Source organism: Mastigoproctus giganteus, chromosome 7 (genome assembly GCF_048544385.1).
Source record: "Mastigoproctus giganteus isolate SK-2022 chromosome 7, ASM4854438v1, whole genome shotgun sequence".
Taxonomy (NCBI): domain Eukaryota; kingdom Metazoa; phylum Arthropoda; class Arachnida; order Uropygi; family Thelyphonidae; genus Mastigoproctus; species Mastigoproctus giganteus.
In genome coordinates, this window is record NC_143581.1 from 205,387,690 (window position 1) to 205,404,283 (window position 16,594).

General features: G+C 38.4%; 1 protein-coding gene across 3 annotated transcripts in view; it reads right to left on the bottom strand.

Moving 5' to 3' along the window:
* Nucleotides 1-16,594, bottom strand: part of LOC150083611 (uncharacterized) — a 344,088-nt gene that overhangs the window by 250,130 nt on the left and 77,364 nt on the right. For all 3 annotated transcript variants that reach the window (XR_016547211.1, XM_090378089.1, XM_090378088.1), the window contains exon 3: nt 12,666-12,899. Coding sequence is in view for 2 of the 3 variants with exons in the window: in XM_090378089.1 (XP_090234215.1) it covers nt 12,666-12,899 (234 nt within the window). In the remaining variant the exon portion in view is untranslated. The remainder of the gene's footprint in view (nt 1-12,665; nt 12,900-16,594) is intronic.

Consider the following 16,594-nt stretch of genomic DNA (forward strand, 5'->3'; position numbering starts at 1 on the left):
AAAGATATTATCATGTATAGATATATTGACGACCTAATAGTGATTAATTATCCTAACTTTCGTGCAGAAGCTACTAAATATTACCCACAGGAATTGGTTCTAGAGGTTAAGAACAAGAATGGTACTAATAAAGTTACCTATCTGGATATAGACATACATATAAATAATAATAATTTATATACTAAGGTATATGACAAACGCAGCGAATAAAAGTTAAAATCTATAGACCTAACAAGTTGGTTTACTAATATCTCTATACATATCCATAAAAATATTATAATTTCACAATGTATCAGAAGGATAAAAATTTGCAATAATACAAGTGATATTATCGACTCACTTAATCGAACTCAAACAAAAATTAATAGGTAACGGTTTCCCGCATAATTTTATTATGAAGAATATGTATATTGCCATGTCTATAGCCCTTAATAAATACCACAATAACATAAACCTTTTGGAAACTATAGCAGCTGTTAGGCAGCTTTAACAATGAATATATATGTATTGTAATCCTTCGTTCTTTGTAATTATAATTATCGGAATCTTGGTTTATTGCAACGGTATCAGTTACGAGTAATGGTTTCTACATAGCCTATGTATATACTTGTACATAGTAGGTACTGCTGTAGTAACACGCCATATAAAGCTTACACTCATTGAAAAAGTCGTACCTGTATGTGTTACTACAGTAGGAATTAATTACTTTTCCTCTTCTACTATTGAGAACTTAATTGGTTCTGCTTTCACCATGATAGAGGGCATTTCCTATCCATTCATCTAGTTATTGCATTTTTGTAGCTGCTTGACACTTCTGAGGGGGCGTTGCCATCACCTATGGTATATACGACATGTGCTTTAACCTACGGTCTTTCTTGTCTACGCTTCAACAGGGTAAGGTATAGTATGTTTAATGCTGTATTACCTTCGTGTTTGCACTATGGGTATATCCTAGCCCATATAACTCAAATATTTTCGCTACGAACTTTGCCTATTTGGTGTTTAGAATTAATATTTGGAATTAGCCATTCCTGTACTCCATTATTCGATGATTAGTACTAGCTTTCACCAGCTCTTCTTACCATACCAGGATCCCTTTCTTAAAGGGTCGGGAAGTTACGCTCCCGGTAATATCCGATGTATTATCGTATAAAAACTTTTCCTTCGCTTTTTACTTTTAACTATCTTAATCCTTTTTTCATACCTCATGAACTATTAGAGTAATTCAGGGGGGGATTGAGGTACTATTACTTTAACAAGTCTTCCCTCAGTTCTCCTCTCATTAGTTATTTTAGCTTATTATGTTTAGCAGATTATTTTGTTCTCAGCTATGCTTAGTTATTATATTGTTTCAGCGATCGGTCGGGCTAAATGTCATCCAGCCTGTATTCTGCAAAATTACAGTTAAGCTATTTCTATTAGAAAAAAATTGCTTTTATTTTATTTTATACCTATCCTACGGGTCATTATGGACTTCCTTTGGTCCTAGTTATACAGGCAGATGACAACAGAAACTGATAGCTCAGCCTGCCAAGGGTTTGGTATTTTGTAGGGGTTTAGCCCTTGACAAAGTCCCTTGAAAATTATCTTTTCCCATGGACGGCGTATTATGTACATTTATGTTTAACCATTGTTGCCTAGGGTCCAGTTGGTTCATGGATTGCATCAATTTCAAACTACAGGACGGCCTCTACATTTTAACATTATTTTATTACTGCATATATATATATATATATAGAGAGAGAGAGAGAGAGAGAGAGAGAGAGAGAGAGAGAGAGAGAGATCTATAATTAACAGATTTCTACATTTTCCATACAAACTGTATTGGAAAAAAAAATAATAATAAATAAAAATATTGATTGCCAGAAATCTAACCGTAGATTTTTACAGTTCAATTATAATGAAATTTGGAATGGCTTGACAAATATTTTTAAAAGGCCCAATTTTAAATTTCATGAAAATCCACCCACTGCAAGTCCTACTTTTCATGGGAAGAGACAGATGTGATGAAGAAAATAAATGCATAGGCATATATATATACATACACATGCAAAAATCCCTAAAAATCAGTAGGAGCCCAAGACCATTCCCTGTGATACCCCACTCATCAAATTAAACCACAAACAGCAGCAGACATTTATAACCACTCATAGTTCCTATTACTATAGATAAAGAGATGGTTAAGTGATAGGAACTCTGAGTTTCTATCACTTAACATACAAAGACTGTACATGTGTTGCAGCATTGAATGCTTTAATGAAATTATGTATATGACGTCAAAATTATTATTTGCATCCAGTTCCTTTGACGGCTTCATAGTAGCTAATCACACGAATCAGGCATAACATCCTTTAACAAACCCATCAGAGGATTGATTGCCTTATTAGCATTAGTAGAGGCATATGATGCAAGAAAGCAAGCTTATGCAGCATCAGCCAAAAAAAAAAAAAAAAAAAACTCTCCCATTTCACATCTCTGTTCGTTCCAAATCCCTGTCCAGCCCAGCCTTAAATTTATTCAGGCTATCAACTTCCACAACAAAGGATGGAAGTCTGTTCCACCAACCAACTACCCCGCTGACTAAAGGCAAACTTCCACACATCTATCCTACACCTGTCTTTTCTCAATTTGAATTTATGCCCTCTCTGATTATTCTGAGCAAGAGGAAGAATTCCATCAGCAGTGAGCATGCTCAAACCATTCAAGGCTTTACACACCTCAATCAGATCGCCTCGCAGGTGCCTAGTCTCCAGACACTGTAATTTGCAAAACTTAATCCTTTCTTCGTAAGGGCAACCCTTTGTTCCATTCACTAATCTTGTTGCTCTACATCGTTCTTAAATTGAGGCCACCAGACCTGTATACAGTACTCAAGGTGTGGCCTGACCTTTCCTTATACAAGGGGATAATCACCTCCTTATTAGCATTAGCAGAGGCATTTGATGCAAGAAAGCAAGCTTATGCAGCATCAGCCAAAAAAAAAAAAAATAATAATAATAAATAAATAAAATAAATAAGTAAAAAATAACCACTTCCACTTCACCCCTCCGCTCGTTCAAAATACCTGTCCAGCTGAGCCTTAAACTTATTTAGGCTATCAACTTCCACGACAAGGGATGGAAGTTTATTCCACCAACCAACCACCCGCTGGCTAAAGGCAAATTTCCTCACGTCTATCCTACATCTGTCTTTTCTCAATTTGAATTTATGCCCTCTCAGGTGATTATTCTGAGCAAAAGGAAGAATCAGCATTGAACATGCTCAAACCATTCAAGGTTTATACACCTCTATCAGATCACCTCACCGGTGCCTAGTCTCCAGACACTGTAGTTTGTAAAACTTAAGCCTTTCTATGTAAGAGCACCCCTTTGTTCCATTCACTAATCTTGTTGCCCTTCTCTGTACTCGTTCCAGTATCTCTACATCCTTCTTGAAATGAGGTCTCCAGACCTCTATACAGTACTCTAGGTGTGGTTTGACCATTGCCTTATACAAGGGAATAATCACCTCCTTATCACTGCTAGAAAAATTCCTATATATCATCGACAATACACCGTGAGCTACTCTTGCAGGCCATCTGCACTACTCAGAAAACTTCATATCTGCCTGCACAACCACCCCCAGGTCCCTTTCATTCTCTACCACTGTCAGTGTAGTACCACAGAGTTGATACGTTGCTCTGGGGTTGCTGTTTCCCATATGTAGTACTTTACATTTGTCAATGTTAAACTTCATTTGCCACCTCTCAGCCCATCTGCTCCACCTTTCCAGATTCTGTTGCAGTAGCATAGTGTCAGTAGTGTCCTTGACAACACTGCCAACCTTCTTATCGTCTGCAAACGTGGACATTAAGCTTGATATACCATCATCAATATCATTTATAAATACAGAAAACAATAATGGACCCAATACTGAACCCTGAGACTCCACTAATAACATTAGTCAACGATAAGTAGTGTCCATTGATTACCACTCTCTGTCTTCTCCCTCTCAACCACCCCTTTATCCACAGCAGCAATTTGCCTCCAATGCCACACTGCTCCAATTTGGGCAGCAGCCTTCCATGTGCAACAGTATCAAAAGCCTTTCTAAGATCCAAGTATATAATATCAAAGTTATTCCCTGCATCCAGTTCTTTTGTGACTGCATCAAAGTAAATTGGTCAGGCAAGACTTCCCCTTAACAAAACCATGCTGTGTCTGAGCTATGACTGGAGTCTTGTCTAGATGATCCTGCAGTGCTTCTTTAACCAGTGCCTCCATTAATTTTCCAGGAACAGAAGTTAAACTAACAGGTCTATAATTATTCGTGTCGCCCTTTGATCCTCCTTTGTGAATTGGGGTTACCTTTGCACATCTCCAGTCAATGGGTACTTCCCCTGAGTCCAAGGAAGCTCTCATAATTATGGCTAAGGGTTTGCTTACTTCCTTTAATATAACTGGATAGATCCCATCCACCCCAGGTGCCTTTCTTGTATTTATCTTCAACAATTTCTCCTCCACTTTACTCTCAGTTATTACAAGATTCTCTAGCTACTGCCAGAGTTGAATACACCTCTGGCATTCCCCCGCTGAATAACTCCTCATGTGTGAATGTCGATGCAAAATATTCATTCAGTTTGTTAGCTACCTGAGCAGGATCATCAACAGTTGACCCATCGATATCAAGTGGACCAATCTGATTCATCCCCTACCTTCTAGAGTTTACATAAAGAACTCTTCGCTGTTTTTCTTTGCATCCCTTGCCAAAGATTTCTCGTAATCTGCCTTCGCCTGCCTAACCTCCTTTGTAACTTGGTTACAGATCAAATTGTATCTATCATAGGCTTCTGTGTCACGTGTTAATTTGTATGTATCCCATGCATGTTTCTTCTCTGCCATATGCCTCATCAGTTCATCTGACATCCATTTAGGCCTAAACCTTGAACAATATTTCTTAGTTGCTATGTAAAGCCTAGTAGCTTCCAAGATAAGTTCTTTAAATGCTTCCCATTTTGAATTTGCTGTTGGTAACATCATCAGTTGGTCCCACTGTATAGAATTTAAATACTGTCTCAGTCCATGGTAGTCGCCTTTACGAAAGCAATAACCCTTCCCTTTTCCTCTAATGGTAGTTACCTCTTTGAGTAAATCCCACTTCTTCAGCACACTGTGATCACTGCCACCTTAGTGGTTCATTTACCTGCAGATTCTTAATGCATGAAGAATCACTACTGATAATCAAATCAAGAGTATTACTCCCTCTAGTTGCCTACCGAACATGCTGATGTTGAAAACAATCATCCAATAAATCCACAAAAGCCTTGCTAGTGTGTGAGTGACCGCCCCCAAATTGCAGTCAATATCTGGGAAATTAAAATCCCCCATTATAAGACTCTCTGATTTACTGGCCCACTCTATTTCCCCGTACAGTTTCTTATTATACTCATCAGAGTCATTAGGCCTATACCACACTCCTACTCTCAATTTTGATCTCCCAATGTTTATGTCACACCAAACTGACTCGACACTGCACTGTCCAGCAATGTCGACTGGCTTCACTTACTTGGATTTTATGTATTTCTTAACTAATAGCATAACCCCTCCTCCCTTCCTACCCTGTCTAACCTTTCTGTAGACATTGTACTCCGCAAATTCCAGTTCTGCATTCCTTATATCTGTGTGACACCACGTCTCTGAAATCCCCAATATATCTGCCTTTGATGTTTTGAGCAATACCTCAAATTCATCAAATTTATTTACTAAACTCCTACCATTGGTGTGCACGCAAGTATACATGCACTTGTTCTTTTTCTTAGCTACCCTAACACAACCCATGTGTTTATTTGTACCCCAATGATTCCCAGCAGTCTCTGAACTATCCTGCATCTTATTTTCCAAGCTGCGGCTCATTCTAATAGAAGCAGTGCAAGAATCACTTTCATCTCTGCTAGTGGCTACTGTTAATCTATTAGTCCTTGTATCCCCCCAATCTAGCAGTTTTCCGACCCACCTGACACTGCCTCAATAGCATCAGCAAACATTCTTGCACCCTGTCTATTTAAGTATATCTCATCCCTGTAAAAGCAGTCTCTCCTGTTAACAAGTACCGACCAAGCTGAAAAAAATTCAACCCCTTGAGCCTTGCACAATCCTTCCAGGGCCGAATTGATCGACAGGGCTCTCATCATATACTCCCTCCTATCATGTCTGGGCAGAATTGCAGACACTTTCAAATTCAACCCTAATTCACGGCTTTTTTTCAACAGTGACCTGTACTTGTTAAGTAATTCCGCCGGTCTCCTACTCTTAATATCATTAGTGCCAACGTGTACAACTATATCACCTTTTGTGCCCTTAAAAGATGATATCCGCTCTACGTCATCAACCTTTGCCCCTGGCAGACATACCCTGGTCCTGTTCTACCTATCCTTTTTACAAAGCATGTTTCCCGTTTCCCTGACAATAGAGTCACCAACAACTACTAGTTCCTTTGGGACCAGCGCATTTTGCCTTGGGGGCTGCTGCTGTGTTGCGCGATGACCAAGTGCAAGCTCTGGCATTAGCATTGATGTGCCCCTCACTTTTAATGCTTCGAGGGCATCCACCCTGTCCTTCAAGCTCTCATATACGCCCATAACAATGCTGAGTTGTCGCCTGATTTCCTTACACTCCTTGCATCGCGCACACACAAAGACATCCCCCATGGCAGTATCATGTCCCGTACCTGACTGCTCCACAAACATCAAGCAATTAGTGCATTTTAATAGGCTGTGATTCAGAGGGCAACTGACCCCCTGAGTTCTCCCCTGAGCCAGAGCACTCCCATTAGCTTGAGCCTTTTGCTTTGCTGCTCTGGTCAGAGTCATAATTTCGATTTAATTTCATTAAAATTTCAATTTCAGTACAAAATTAAAACCCTAAACATATCTCAACACAGTTATAACTCTATATTTATGTTTCAGTATCGAGTGTTATCTACTAAATCCCTTTATATAACTTCCGTATCAAGTTAAGTATTAATTATTTATTTTTTACTAATTATTTATGTTACGTAACCCAAGTCGTTATATGTATAGTTAAAAGTACAATTTAATTGACAATGAAGTTCAACAAGATTAATTATCTGATTAATTGACAATATTATGTACTATACTATACTACGTTATGCTTATGCTATCTATTTCGAGATATTTTGTATCGCGTAGCAATGGCGGCTATTTACGAACGGTAAACAATGGATTTGATACCCTTTCCGATACTAAGTAATACCTACAAAATCTCTATCTAAGTTACTTTAATCTAAGTATCTTAAATAAGAATATAAAACTACTCTACAAAATAAGTTAATATGCCAATTTAAGCTAATAAAACAGAAAATAAATCAGAAAAAACTTCTCTGTTCCAGGAGTGGTAAAAATGTATGTCCGCATAGGCTACACTCGTTCTCATGACTCCTTATCTATCCCTGCTAGAAAAATTCCTGTATATCATTGAAAGACACCATTAGCCACTCTTGAAGACCGCGTACACTGTTCAGAAAACTTCATATCTGCCTGAATAATTATCCCCAGGTCCTTTTCGTTCTCTACCACTGTCAGTGTAGTACCACAGAGTTGATACATTACTCTGGGGTTACTGCTTTCCATATGTAGCACTTTACATTTGTCAATGTTAAACTTCATTTGCCACCTCTCAGCCCATCTGCTCAACTTTTCTAGATCCTGTTGCAGTAGCGTACTGTCATTAGTGTCCTTAACAACCCTGCCAACCTTCACATTGTCTGCAAACTTGGACATTAAGCTTGATATACCATCATCAATATCATTTATAAATACAGAAAACAACAATGGACCCAACAATGAACCCTGAGGGACTCCACTAATAACATTAGTTCACGATAAGCAGTGACCATTGATTACCACTCTATCTTCTCCCACTCAACCATCCCTTTATCCAAAGCAGCAATTTGCCTCCAATGCCACACTGCTCCAATTCAGTCTTCCATGTGCAATAGTAGCAAAGGTTATTCCCTGCATCCAGTTCCTTTGTGACCAAATCATAGTTATCCAATCAAATTGGTCAGGCAAGACTTTCCCATGCTGTGTCCAAGTTATAACTGGAGTCTTGTCTAGATGATCCTGCAGTACTTCTTTTACCATTGCTTCCATTAATTTTCTGGAAACAGAAGTTAAACTAACAAGTCTATAATTACTTGTGTCGCCCTTTGATCATCTTTGTGAATTGGGGTCACATTTGCACATCTCCAGTCCACGGGTACCTCTCCTGAGTCCAAAGAAGCAGCTCTCATAATTATGGCTAAGAGTTTGCTTACTTCTTTTGCTGCCTCCTTTTAAATAACTGGATAGATCCCATCCACCCCGGGTGCCTTTTTTATGTTTATCTTCAACAATTTCTCCTCCACTTCAACTCACTCCTCACTCCTCCAACAATTTCTCCTCACTGCCAGAGTTCAATTCACCTCTGGCATTCCTCTCCCTAAATAACTCCTCATGTGTGAATGTAGATGCAAAATATTCATTTAGTTTGTTAGCCACCTGACAAATCTGATTCATCCATTTCCTTCTAGAGTTTACATAAGTAAAGAACAATTTGCTGTTTTTCTTTGCATCCTTTGCCAAACATTTCTCATAATCTGCCTCTTTGCCTGCCTAATCTCCTTTGTGACTTGGTTACAGACCAGCTTATATCTATCATAAGCTTCCATGTCACCCATTAATTTATATGTATCCCATGCATTTTTCTTCTCTGCCATATGTCTCATTAATTCATCTGACATCAATTTAGGCTTAAACCTTGAACAATATTTCTTAGTTGGTATATAAAGCCTAGCAGCTTCCAAGATTAATTCTTTGAATGCTTCCCATTTTGAATTTGCTGTTGGTAACATCATCAGTTGGTCCCACCGTATAAAATTTAAATTCTGTCTCAGACCACCGCAGTCACCTTTACTAAAGCAAAAACCCTTCCCTTTACCCCCGATGGTAGTTAAGTTACCTCTTTGAGTAAATCCCACAGCACACTATGATTACTGCCACCTAGTGGTTCCTTATCTGCAGATTCTTAATGCATGAAAAATCACTACTGATAATCAGATGAAGAGTATTACTCCCTCTAGTTGCCTCCCGAACATGACGATGTAGAAAACAATCATCCAATAAATCCACAAAATCCTTGCTAGTGTGCGAGTGACCAACCCACAAATTCCAGTCAATATATGGGAAATTAAAATCCCCCACTATAAGACTCTCTGATTTACTGGCCCACTCTATTTTCCTGTACAGTTTCTTATTATACTCAGAGTCATTAGGCCTATAACACACTCCTACTCTCAAATTTTATCTCCCAATGCTTATGTCACACTAAACTGACTCAACACTGCACTGTCCAGCGATGTCAACTGGCTTCACTTCCTTGGATTTTGTGTGTTTCTTAACTAATAGCATAACCCCTCCTCCCTTCCTATCCTGTCTATCCTTCCTGTACACATTGTACTCCCCAAATTCCAGTTCTGCATTCCTTATATCTGTGTGACACCACGTCTTAGATATTCCAACAATATCTGCCTTTGATGTTTTGAGCAATACCTCAAATTCATCAAATTTATTTACCAAACTCCTAGCATTGGTGTATACGCAAGTATACATGCACCTCTTCCTATTCTAGCTACCCTAACACAACCCATGTGTTTATTTGTACCGCAATGACTCCCAGCAGTCACTGAAATAACCTGCATCTTGTTTTACAGGCTGCTGCTCATTCCAATAGAAGCAGTGCAAGAATCACTTTCACCTCTGCCAGTGGCTACTGTTAATCTATTAGTCCTTGTATCTCCCCCTCAAGCTAACAGTTTCCAACTCACCTAACACTGCCTAGATAGCACTGGCAAATATTCTTGCACCCTTTCTATTTAAGTGTATCCCATCCCTGTAGAAGCAGTTTCTCCTGTTTTTCAGACCAGGCTGAAAAAAATTCTACCCCTTGAGCCTTGCACTAGCCTTCCAGGGCCGAATTGATCGACAAGGCTCTCATCATATACTCCCTCCTATCGTGTCTGGGCAGGATTGCAGACACTAAAATTCAGCCCTAACTCACAGCTTTTTTTCAACAGTGACCTGTACTTGTTAAGTAATTCCACATTCTAATGATCTCCTACTCTTAATGGTCTTGGATTACTTCCTTAACTATTAACTGATTATTTTCTGTGAAAAAGAGATCACTTGCAGGTCCGTATTTATCAACTTCACCCTTTGAATACCCACATTATTATTGGCATTTCACCCTTTGAATACCCTCATTAGTATTGGCATTTTACTATTATTAGTAGTAGCAACCATATAGCGCAATGAAGCCATGGGTTTTTCTGCACCAACAAAAAAAAAATAATAATAAAAAAATAGGAAAACAAAAAGCAAATTATAGGCTTCCCTTCTCACACAAGTAACTACCCAGTTCACCTCAGAATTCGACCTGCATAGGCAACTTGTCCCAGTAAGCAACGATTCCTGGGGCTACAAGAAAACATCATACAATCTATCCTAAACCACTTCCCCAGTAATTTGAATTTAAGGGCCCTAGTTCTGGATTCTTTATAACAGTGAAAATTCTACCTTCATTCATTTTTACTAACCCTCCCTCAGTGTCCTATAAACCTCAATCCAGTCCCCCACCCCCTAAGGTGCTATGTTGTTGTTATTTGGTTTTTAGGAACATTAGCAACTAAGGCCATATTGCTCCGGGAATATGCGGTGGTCATTCCCTTGACCTTTCCGCATCCTCTATTTGGTGGTGACGGGCTCGAACAACCCCGGTCTATGGTGCTATGTTGTGAAGCTCAGTAACCCAGAGTTTCCATATATGTTGAGTTGCCTGTCTTTGGACCCTTTCAAGAAGCTCAATGTCTATTTCAGATGAGGTCACCATTCTTGAACACAGTATTCCAAATGCAGTCTTACAATTAACTTAAACAGTGGGATTATGACCTGCCTATCTGTACTGGACATTGTTTAATAGATCAATTTATAGGACCATGGACTTACCTTACCTTCATATCTGCCTATATCATAACTCCAAAATCCCCTTCTTCCTTGACTGTTTTTAATTCAACCCCATGGAGTGCATTAGTTACTTTGGGTTGCTATTCCCCCAAGCATAAGACCTTGCATTTTGCTGGATTAAAACGCAACTGCTGATGGCACTGATCATTGATGACTCTCCTAATCTTTACATCATCTGCAAATTTTGACATCACCCACCTCACCCTTTCATCAATGTTTTTTTAAGAAAATTGGAAACAATAGGGGCCCAAGATCCTATCCTAGGGAGACCCCCATTTCTAACATTGCACCAATCTGAAGAATATCCATTAATCACACCCATTTGACTTTTTTCCTGCAGCCAACCAGCAATCCCCTTTAGAATCTTACCAGTAATCCCAACTTGTTCAAGCTTATACAGTAACCTCTTATACAGTAAACTAATTACTGACTTCTTTTAGAACCTCCTTTACGTATTGGCGATACGGTGGGACTTTGCCAATCCAAAGGAATCTTCCCCAAGTCCACAATGCCCTCATAATTAACCTCAATGGTTCAACAAACTTTCTTTCCACCTACCTCAAAATTACTAGGTAAATGCCATGAACTCCAGGAGCCTTACTTGCCTTTAGGCTTGAAAGATTTTCTAATAAAGTCACCTGCAATTACAAAATCACTAATTTCAGTCTCACTTGCAGAGCTTCCTCTCAGCATGAAGGGTCTTTCACCAGTAAAGACTGATGCAAAATACCTATTCAATACATCAGCTGAGTTACTTAAGACCTACACCTATTACACAAGGGTCCAATCTGATTCATTTTCTACTTCTTTGTATTCACATACAGGAAAAACCCCTTGTCCCAATTCTTTTCTCTCTTAGCTTTCTCACACACACACAGCCTTGGCCTCCCTAACCTTATACGTGGTACTATTACAGATCAACTTTTGGCTGTTATAGGCATCAGAGTTTAAGTCACTCTGTAATTTTCTATGCTATCTTTTTCTGCTCTATTACACTAGCCAGCTCCATTCTCATTCATTCTCACCATCCTTATTATAGCAAAAGGTTCAGTAGCCTCTTTTGCAGTTTCTTTAAATATAATTGGATAATACCATTAGCTCCAGGTACTGTACTCACTTTTAAATGTAACAATTTCTTTTCCACCTTCAATTACTATTATTAGCCATATATTGCAAGGAAGCCACAGGCACAGGCCATATAAAGGAAAAAAAAAAAAAAAAAAGCAAATAACAAAATAGAAATTATGCATTTCCCTCTAAACTATCCATTTGACATTTGAATTTTTTAAAATTCAAAGGTCAAATAAAGAAAAAGAATTTTTACCTCATACAATCGTAGTTTTGCCGATTTCACTATGCAAGTGGCCATCTGTGGAGCCTTTCAACAAAATCAACCACTTTTTCAGGTCAGGCCTCCATATTTGAACACAGTATTAAAAATGCAGTCTTACAATTGCTTACCTATATGAAGAGTACCTATATACCATAGGTACTCTTCAGGGTCCGTCTACAAAAAACAATGCCAACAGAAAAGGTTAAAGTAAACACAAAAAATATTAGCAAAGATTTAAAAAGAAATCACAAAAAGATAATGTATCAATATATCTACCTTCTTCTGCTTGTGCCATAGAAATGTCCTGGACATCTTCACTTCCAGAATTTAGCATTCCTGGAGATGTTACAACTGAATCTAATTCAGATACCAATCCGGCATTGGTTTCTATTGAATGTTCAGAAAGTGAAGGAGGTATGGGAGGTGGTGGAAGAGGCGTTGCATGTGTAGAATCTTGCTGATGTACTTGTTGAAGCTGAATCCACTGCTTTGCAAGTGCTGCCCAATCAACTACACATAAAATAAAATATTTTGTGATAAAATTAAGCCGATAGAGAAAATTAAACAAAAAAAAAAAAAAAAAAAACTTAAAAAAATTACTACAGTACTCCCCCAGTTAAAGAAACTTAAAACAAGCCCATTCTGTTCCAACAAAAACAGAAAAGACAATACTCACATGTGCATTGAGAATTTTTGCAAACTCATTAAATAAATTATGAATACTTCATTATATAATCTGACTAAGCATATAAGAGCCTTTCTTTACTGCAATTGCTCTTACTATACAATTCTCATGTTTAAAATTAAAAGCAAGAATTTCTTTATTGAATTGAGTACACAACACTCATTTTAATAATGTTCGACAGAGGCCAGGTATGAGTTCCAGTTTTGCTAGAAAATTCATGTTACTTATGGTGCATTAGCATCTAAAGCCACATTTTGTATGGTGCATATTATGCATGGACAACTGTGTCCATGGGCTGAAAAACCCAGAATTCCTCCAGTCTTCAACAGAAATCAAACTCAGACCCTTCCATAGAAGGACAAATGAGAAAAACCACTATACTGCCGTGGAGAACAGGCAATCTACGAGACTTTCTGCTAGATGCACAGAAATGGGCTGAACTTACAATTTTTGTTAGAAGTGACTAAAATGAATAGTACACTTCTGACAAACTCGTTAATAACCAAGTCATTGAAAATGTCTTATGCAGTTAAAAAGACAGTGTCAATGAAAAATAACTGCTCACTCATGTATCTAGGCTTGTCTTCAACAACTCAAGAGTTTTTGTAAAACATGAAAGCTGCATGTTATAGTAAAAAAAAAAAAAAATTAATAATAATTAGAAACTGTTTCTCTTGCAAAAATATCATGCAATATATACACAGTGTGGCAGTAAAGTTCAGGGACTGATGCTGTTATGGTCATGTTCAAGGAGTTTAAAAATAAATGGAAGTGGTATGTTGTAGCTCAAACTTCCTCCAACACAGAATGTCCAGTAGATTACAGATTGAGAGGCTGTAAGTAACAACCAATTTTGTTAGTAGTATTAACGTTCCATGACACAATTTTGCAATGAATCAACAAACAAATATCAAATTTTGCTTAAAAATGGGAAAATTTGCAACAGAAATGTATATGTTAAAAACATTTCATGAAACATTAAGTCATACCAGTGTGTTTGAATGGTATAAGCAGTTCGAAGACAGACATGAGGATGATCGCAACAACCCAAGAAGTGAGTGTCTGTCAACCTCTCAAAGAGAGGACAGTTTCAAAAGTTGGGGAAATTGTCACACAAGATTGTCATTTGACCCTCAGAATGATGGCTGATGGGCTGGATATGAATAAGGAGAAGATGCAGCAAATTACATTATGATTTAGGAAAAGGAAGGTCTGTGCAAAATTTGTGCAGCACAGCCTCATGGATGAGCAGAAGCAACAAAGAGTGTGTCCATGCAAAGACACTCTTTATTGTTAAGACTTGTGAAGTCACTCCTAATTCCCTCGACTGTATTGTTACTGGAGATGAGCGATGGGTATTTCAATATAACCCAGAGACGAAGCATCAGAGCATGCAGTGGAGTTCCAAAATAATCATCAAGGGCCAAAAAGTTTTGTTTACCTAAGTCCAAGATAATGCAGATCATGTTTTTCGACAAACGGTGAAATTCACAAAAAATCTATACCAAAAGAGAGAGAGAGAGAGCCAATGCTGTATTTTACGTATAGGTGTTTCAAAGACTACTGAAGAACACTTCCATGGTAAGTGTTCCACACTTATTACGAAGATATTGCTAACAAAACATAGTATTGTACAGATCAAACCACCTACCCTACTCTCCCAATCTAGTACCACAAGACTTCTTCCTCTTACCTAAAGTGAAAACTGTCCTCAAAGAGATGTCAAGGACATAATAGTAATAATAGTATATGCCATACAGCACAAGGAACACAGGTTCTGCTGCACTAGACAAAAAAAAAAAAAGGGAAAAAAAGTAGATCAGCATACTCAGTCATTCCTCGTACAGGTCGCCCTTTTAACAATCTCGCTACACAAGTTGCCTGTCTTTGGACTCTTTCAAGTAGCTCAGTGTCTTATTTCAGATGAGGTCTCCCTACTTTCACACAATATTCAAAATAGGGTCTTACATTTGCCTTATACAGAGGAATTATGACCTCCCTATCTTTACAGAATAATGTTAGATAAATTGATTGATAGGACATTATGGGCTTTCCTGGATACTACCTTTTTTTTTTTTTTTTTAATGTAAACCCCAAACACGAGAGGTATTAGAACCTATAGTACTTAGTACTGTGCTTGGGTTGGAGGTTGAGAAGATGAAAAAAGATATATGTTGACACTGGACTTGAACTTCTGTAGACTGTAATTTTCAGGAAATACGTATGAAGGAAGGTTATTCCAGAAAACAGCAGTTGAATGAATAAACGAGGAAGATGAAAAGTTGGTTCTGTGAGTTTGAAGTTGGACAGTAAATGGATGTTGGCTGGTGGCAACATGTGTTCTGACTATTTTGAAAGAGAGAGTGGGAATTATAGAAGCCAATTCAGAAGAACAGTGCCCATGGAAGTATCTGTAGAAGAGGCATGCAGCAGAAACAGTACGTCTATGAGACAGCGAGTGCAGAGACTCTGTTAGAGATGAATCATTAATTAACCTAACTGCCCTTTCTGAATGGAATCCAGAAGCCTGAGAGAGGTTTTGGGGGCCCCACCCCAGATGTGGGAACAATATTACATGGCAGGGCGGATTTGTGATTTATACAGAGTGAGCAGCTATTTCGAAGAAAAGTAACGCCGAGAGCGGAACAGAAAACCAAGTTTTTCAGATGCAGAGGAAGCAATATTTGTAATCTGCTTGTGCCAAGAGAGAGATTAGAAGTCAGGGTAATACCCAAAAAAGATATATCATTTTACCTAGAAATCGGAGTGTCACTAAAGATAAGCATAGGAGCAGAAGAATCCTTTTTGTGAGATATAAGACAAGACTGAGTTTTAGAAGGGTTGAAATCAACTAAGTTGTCTTTGCCCCACTGGAGAATTACCTGAAGATCGGCATTTAAGGAATTGGTAGCAGATTTTCAAGAAGTTGAAGCTGATTGAGCAGGGCAAGGTCTCTCAAAATGGAAAGTGGAATGCAACGTGCTGTCATCAGCAAAACTATGGATATGATTTCCACTCAATGGAAGAAGGTCATTAATATACAAGAGGAAAAGAGCGGGGGAAATAACTGAACCTTGGGAGACACTGGCATTAGTGGAGAAGTTAGAAGACAGAGCCATCTACCATCACCCACAGTGAGTGATCAGAGAGAAAACTGGATAACCAATTACTAAAACCAGTTGGCAAACCATAAGATGGACGCTTGTTTAGAAGACCTTTATGCCAAACACGATCGAAGGCCTTTGAGACCAAAAGCAACAACTTCTGTTTCACTGAACCTTTCCATTGAATTAGTCCATAAACGGGTAACATAAGCCAGAATATCACCAGTGGATCGACACTGACGCTATCCATACTGGGAAAGTTGATCAGATGGAAGGTTTCTAGGTAGTTTAAGAGTTGGCGGTTAATTGATTTCTCCATTACTTTAGAAAGAGTAGAAGAGTGGTCCTTGAGGTTGTCACAGACATTCTCTCAGATATGCCAGACAAGTTGTACTTGCTACCTGGGAGTCTAAAAT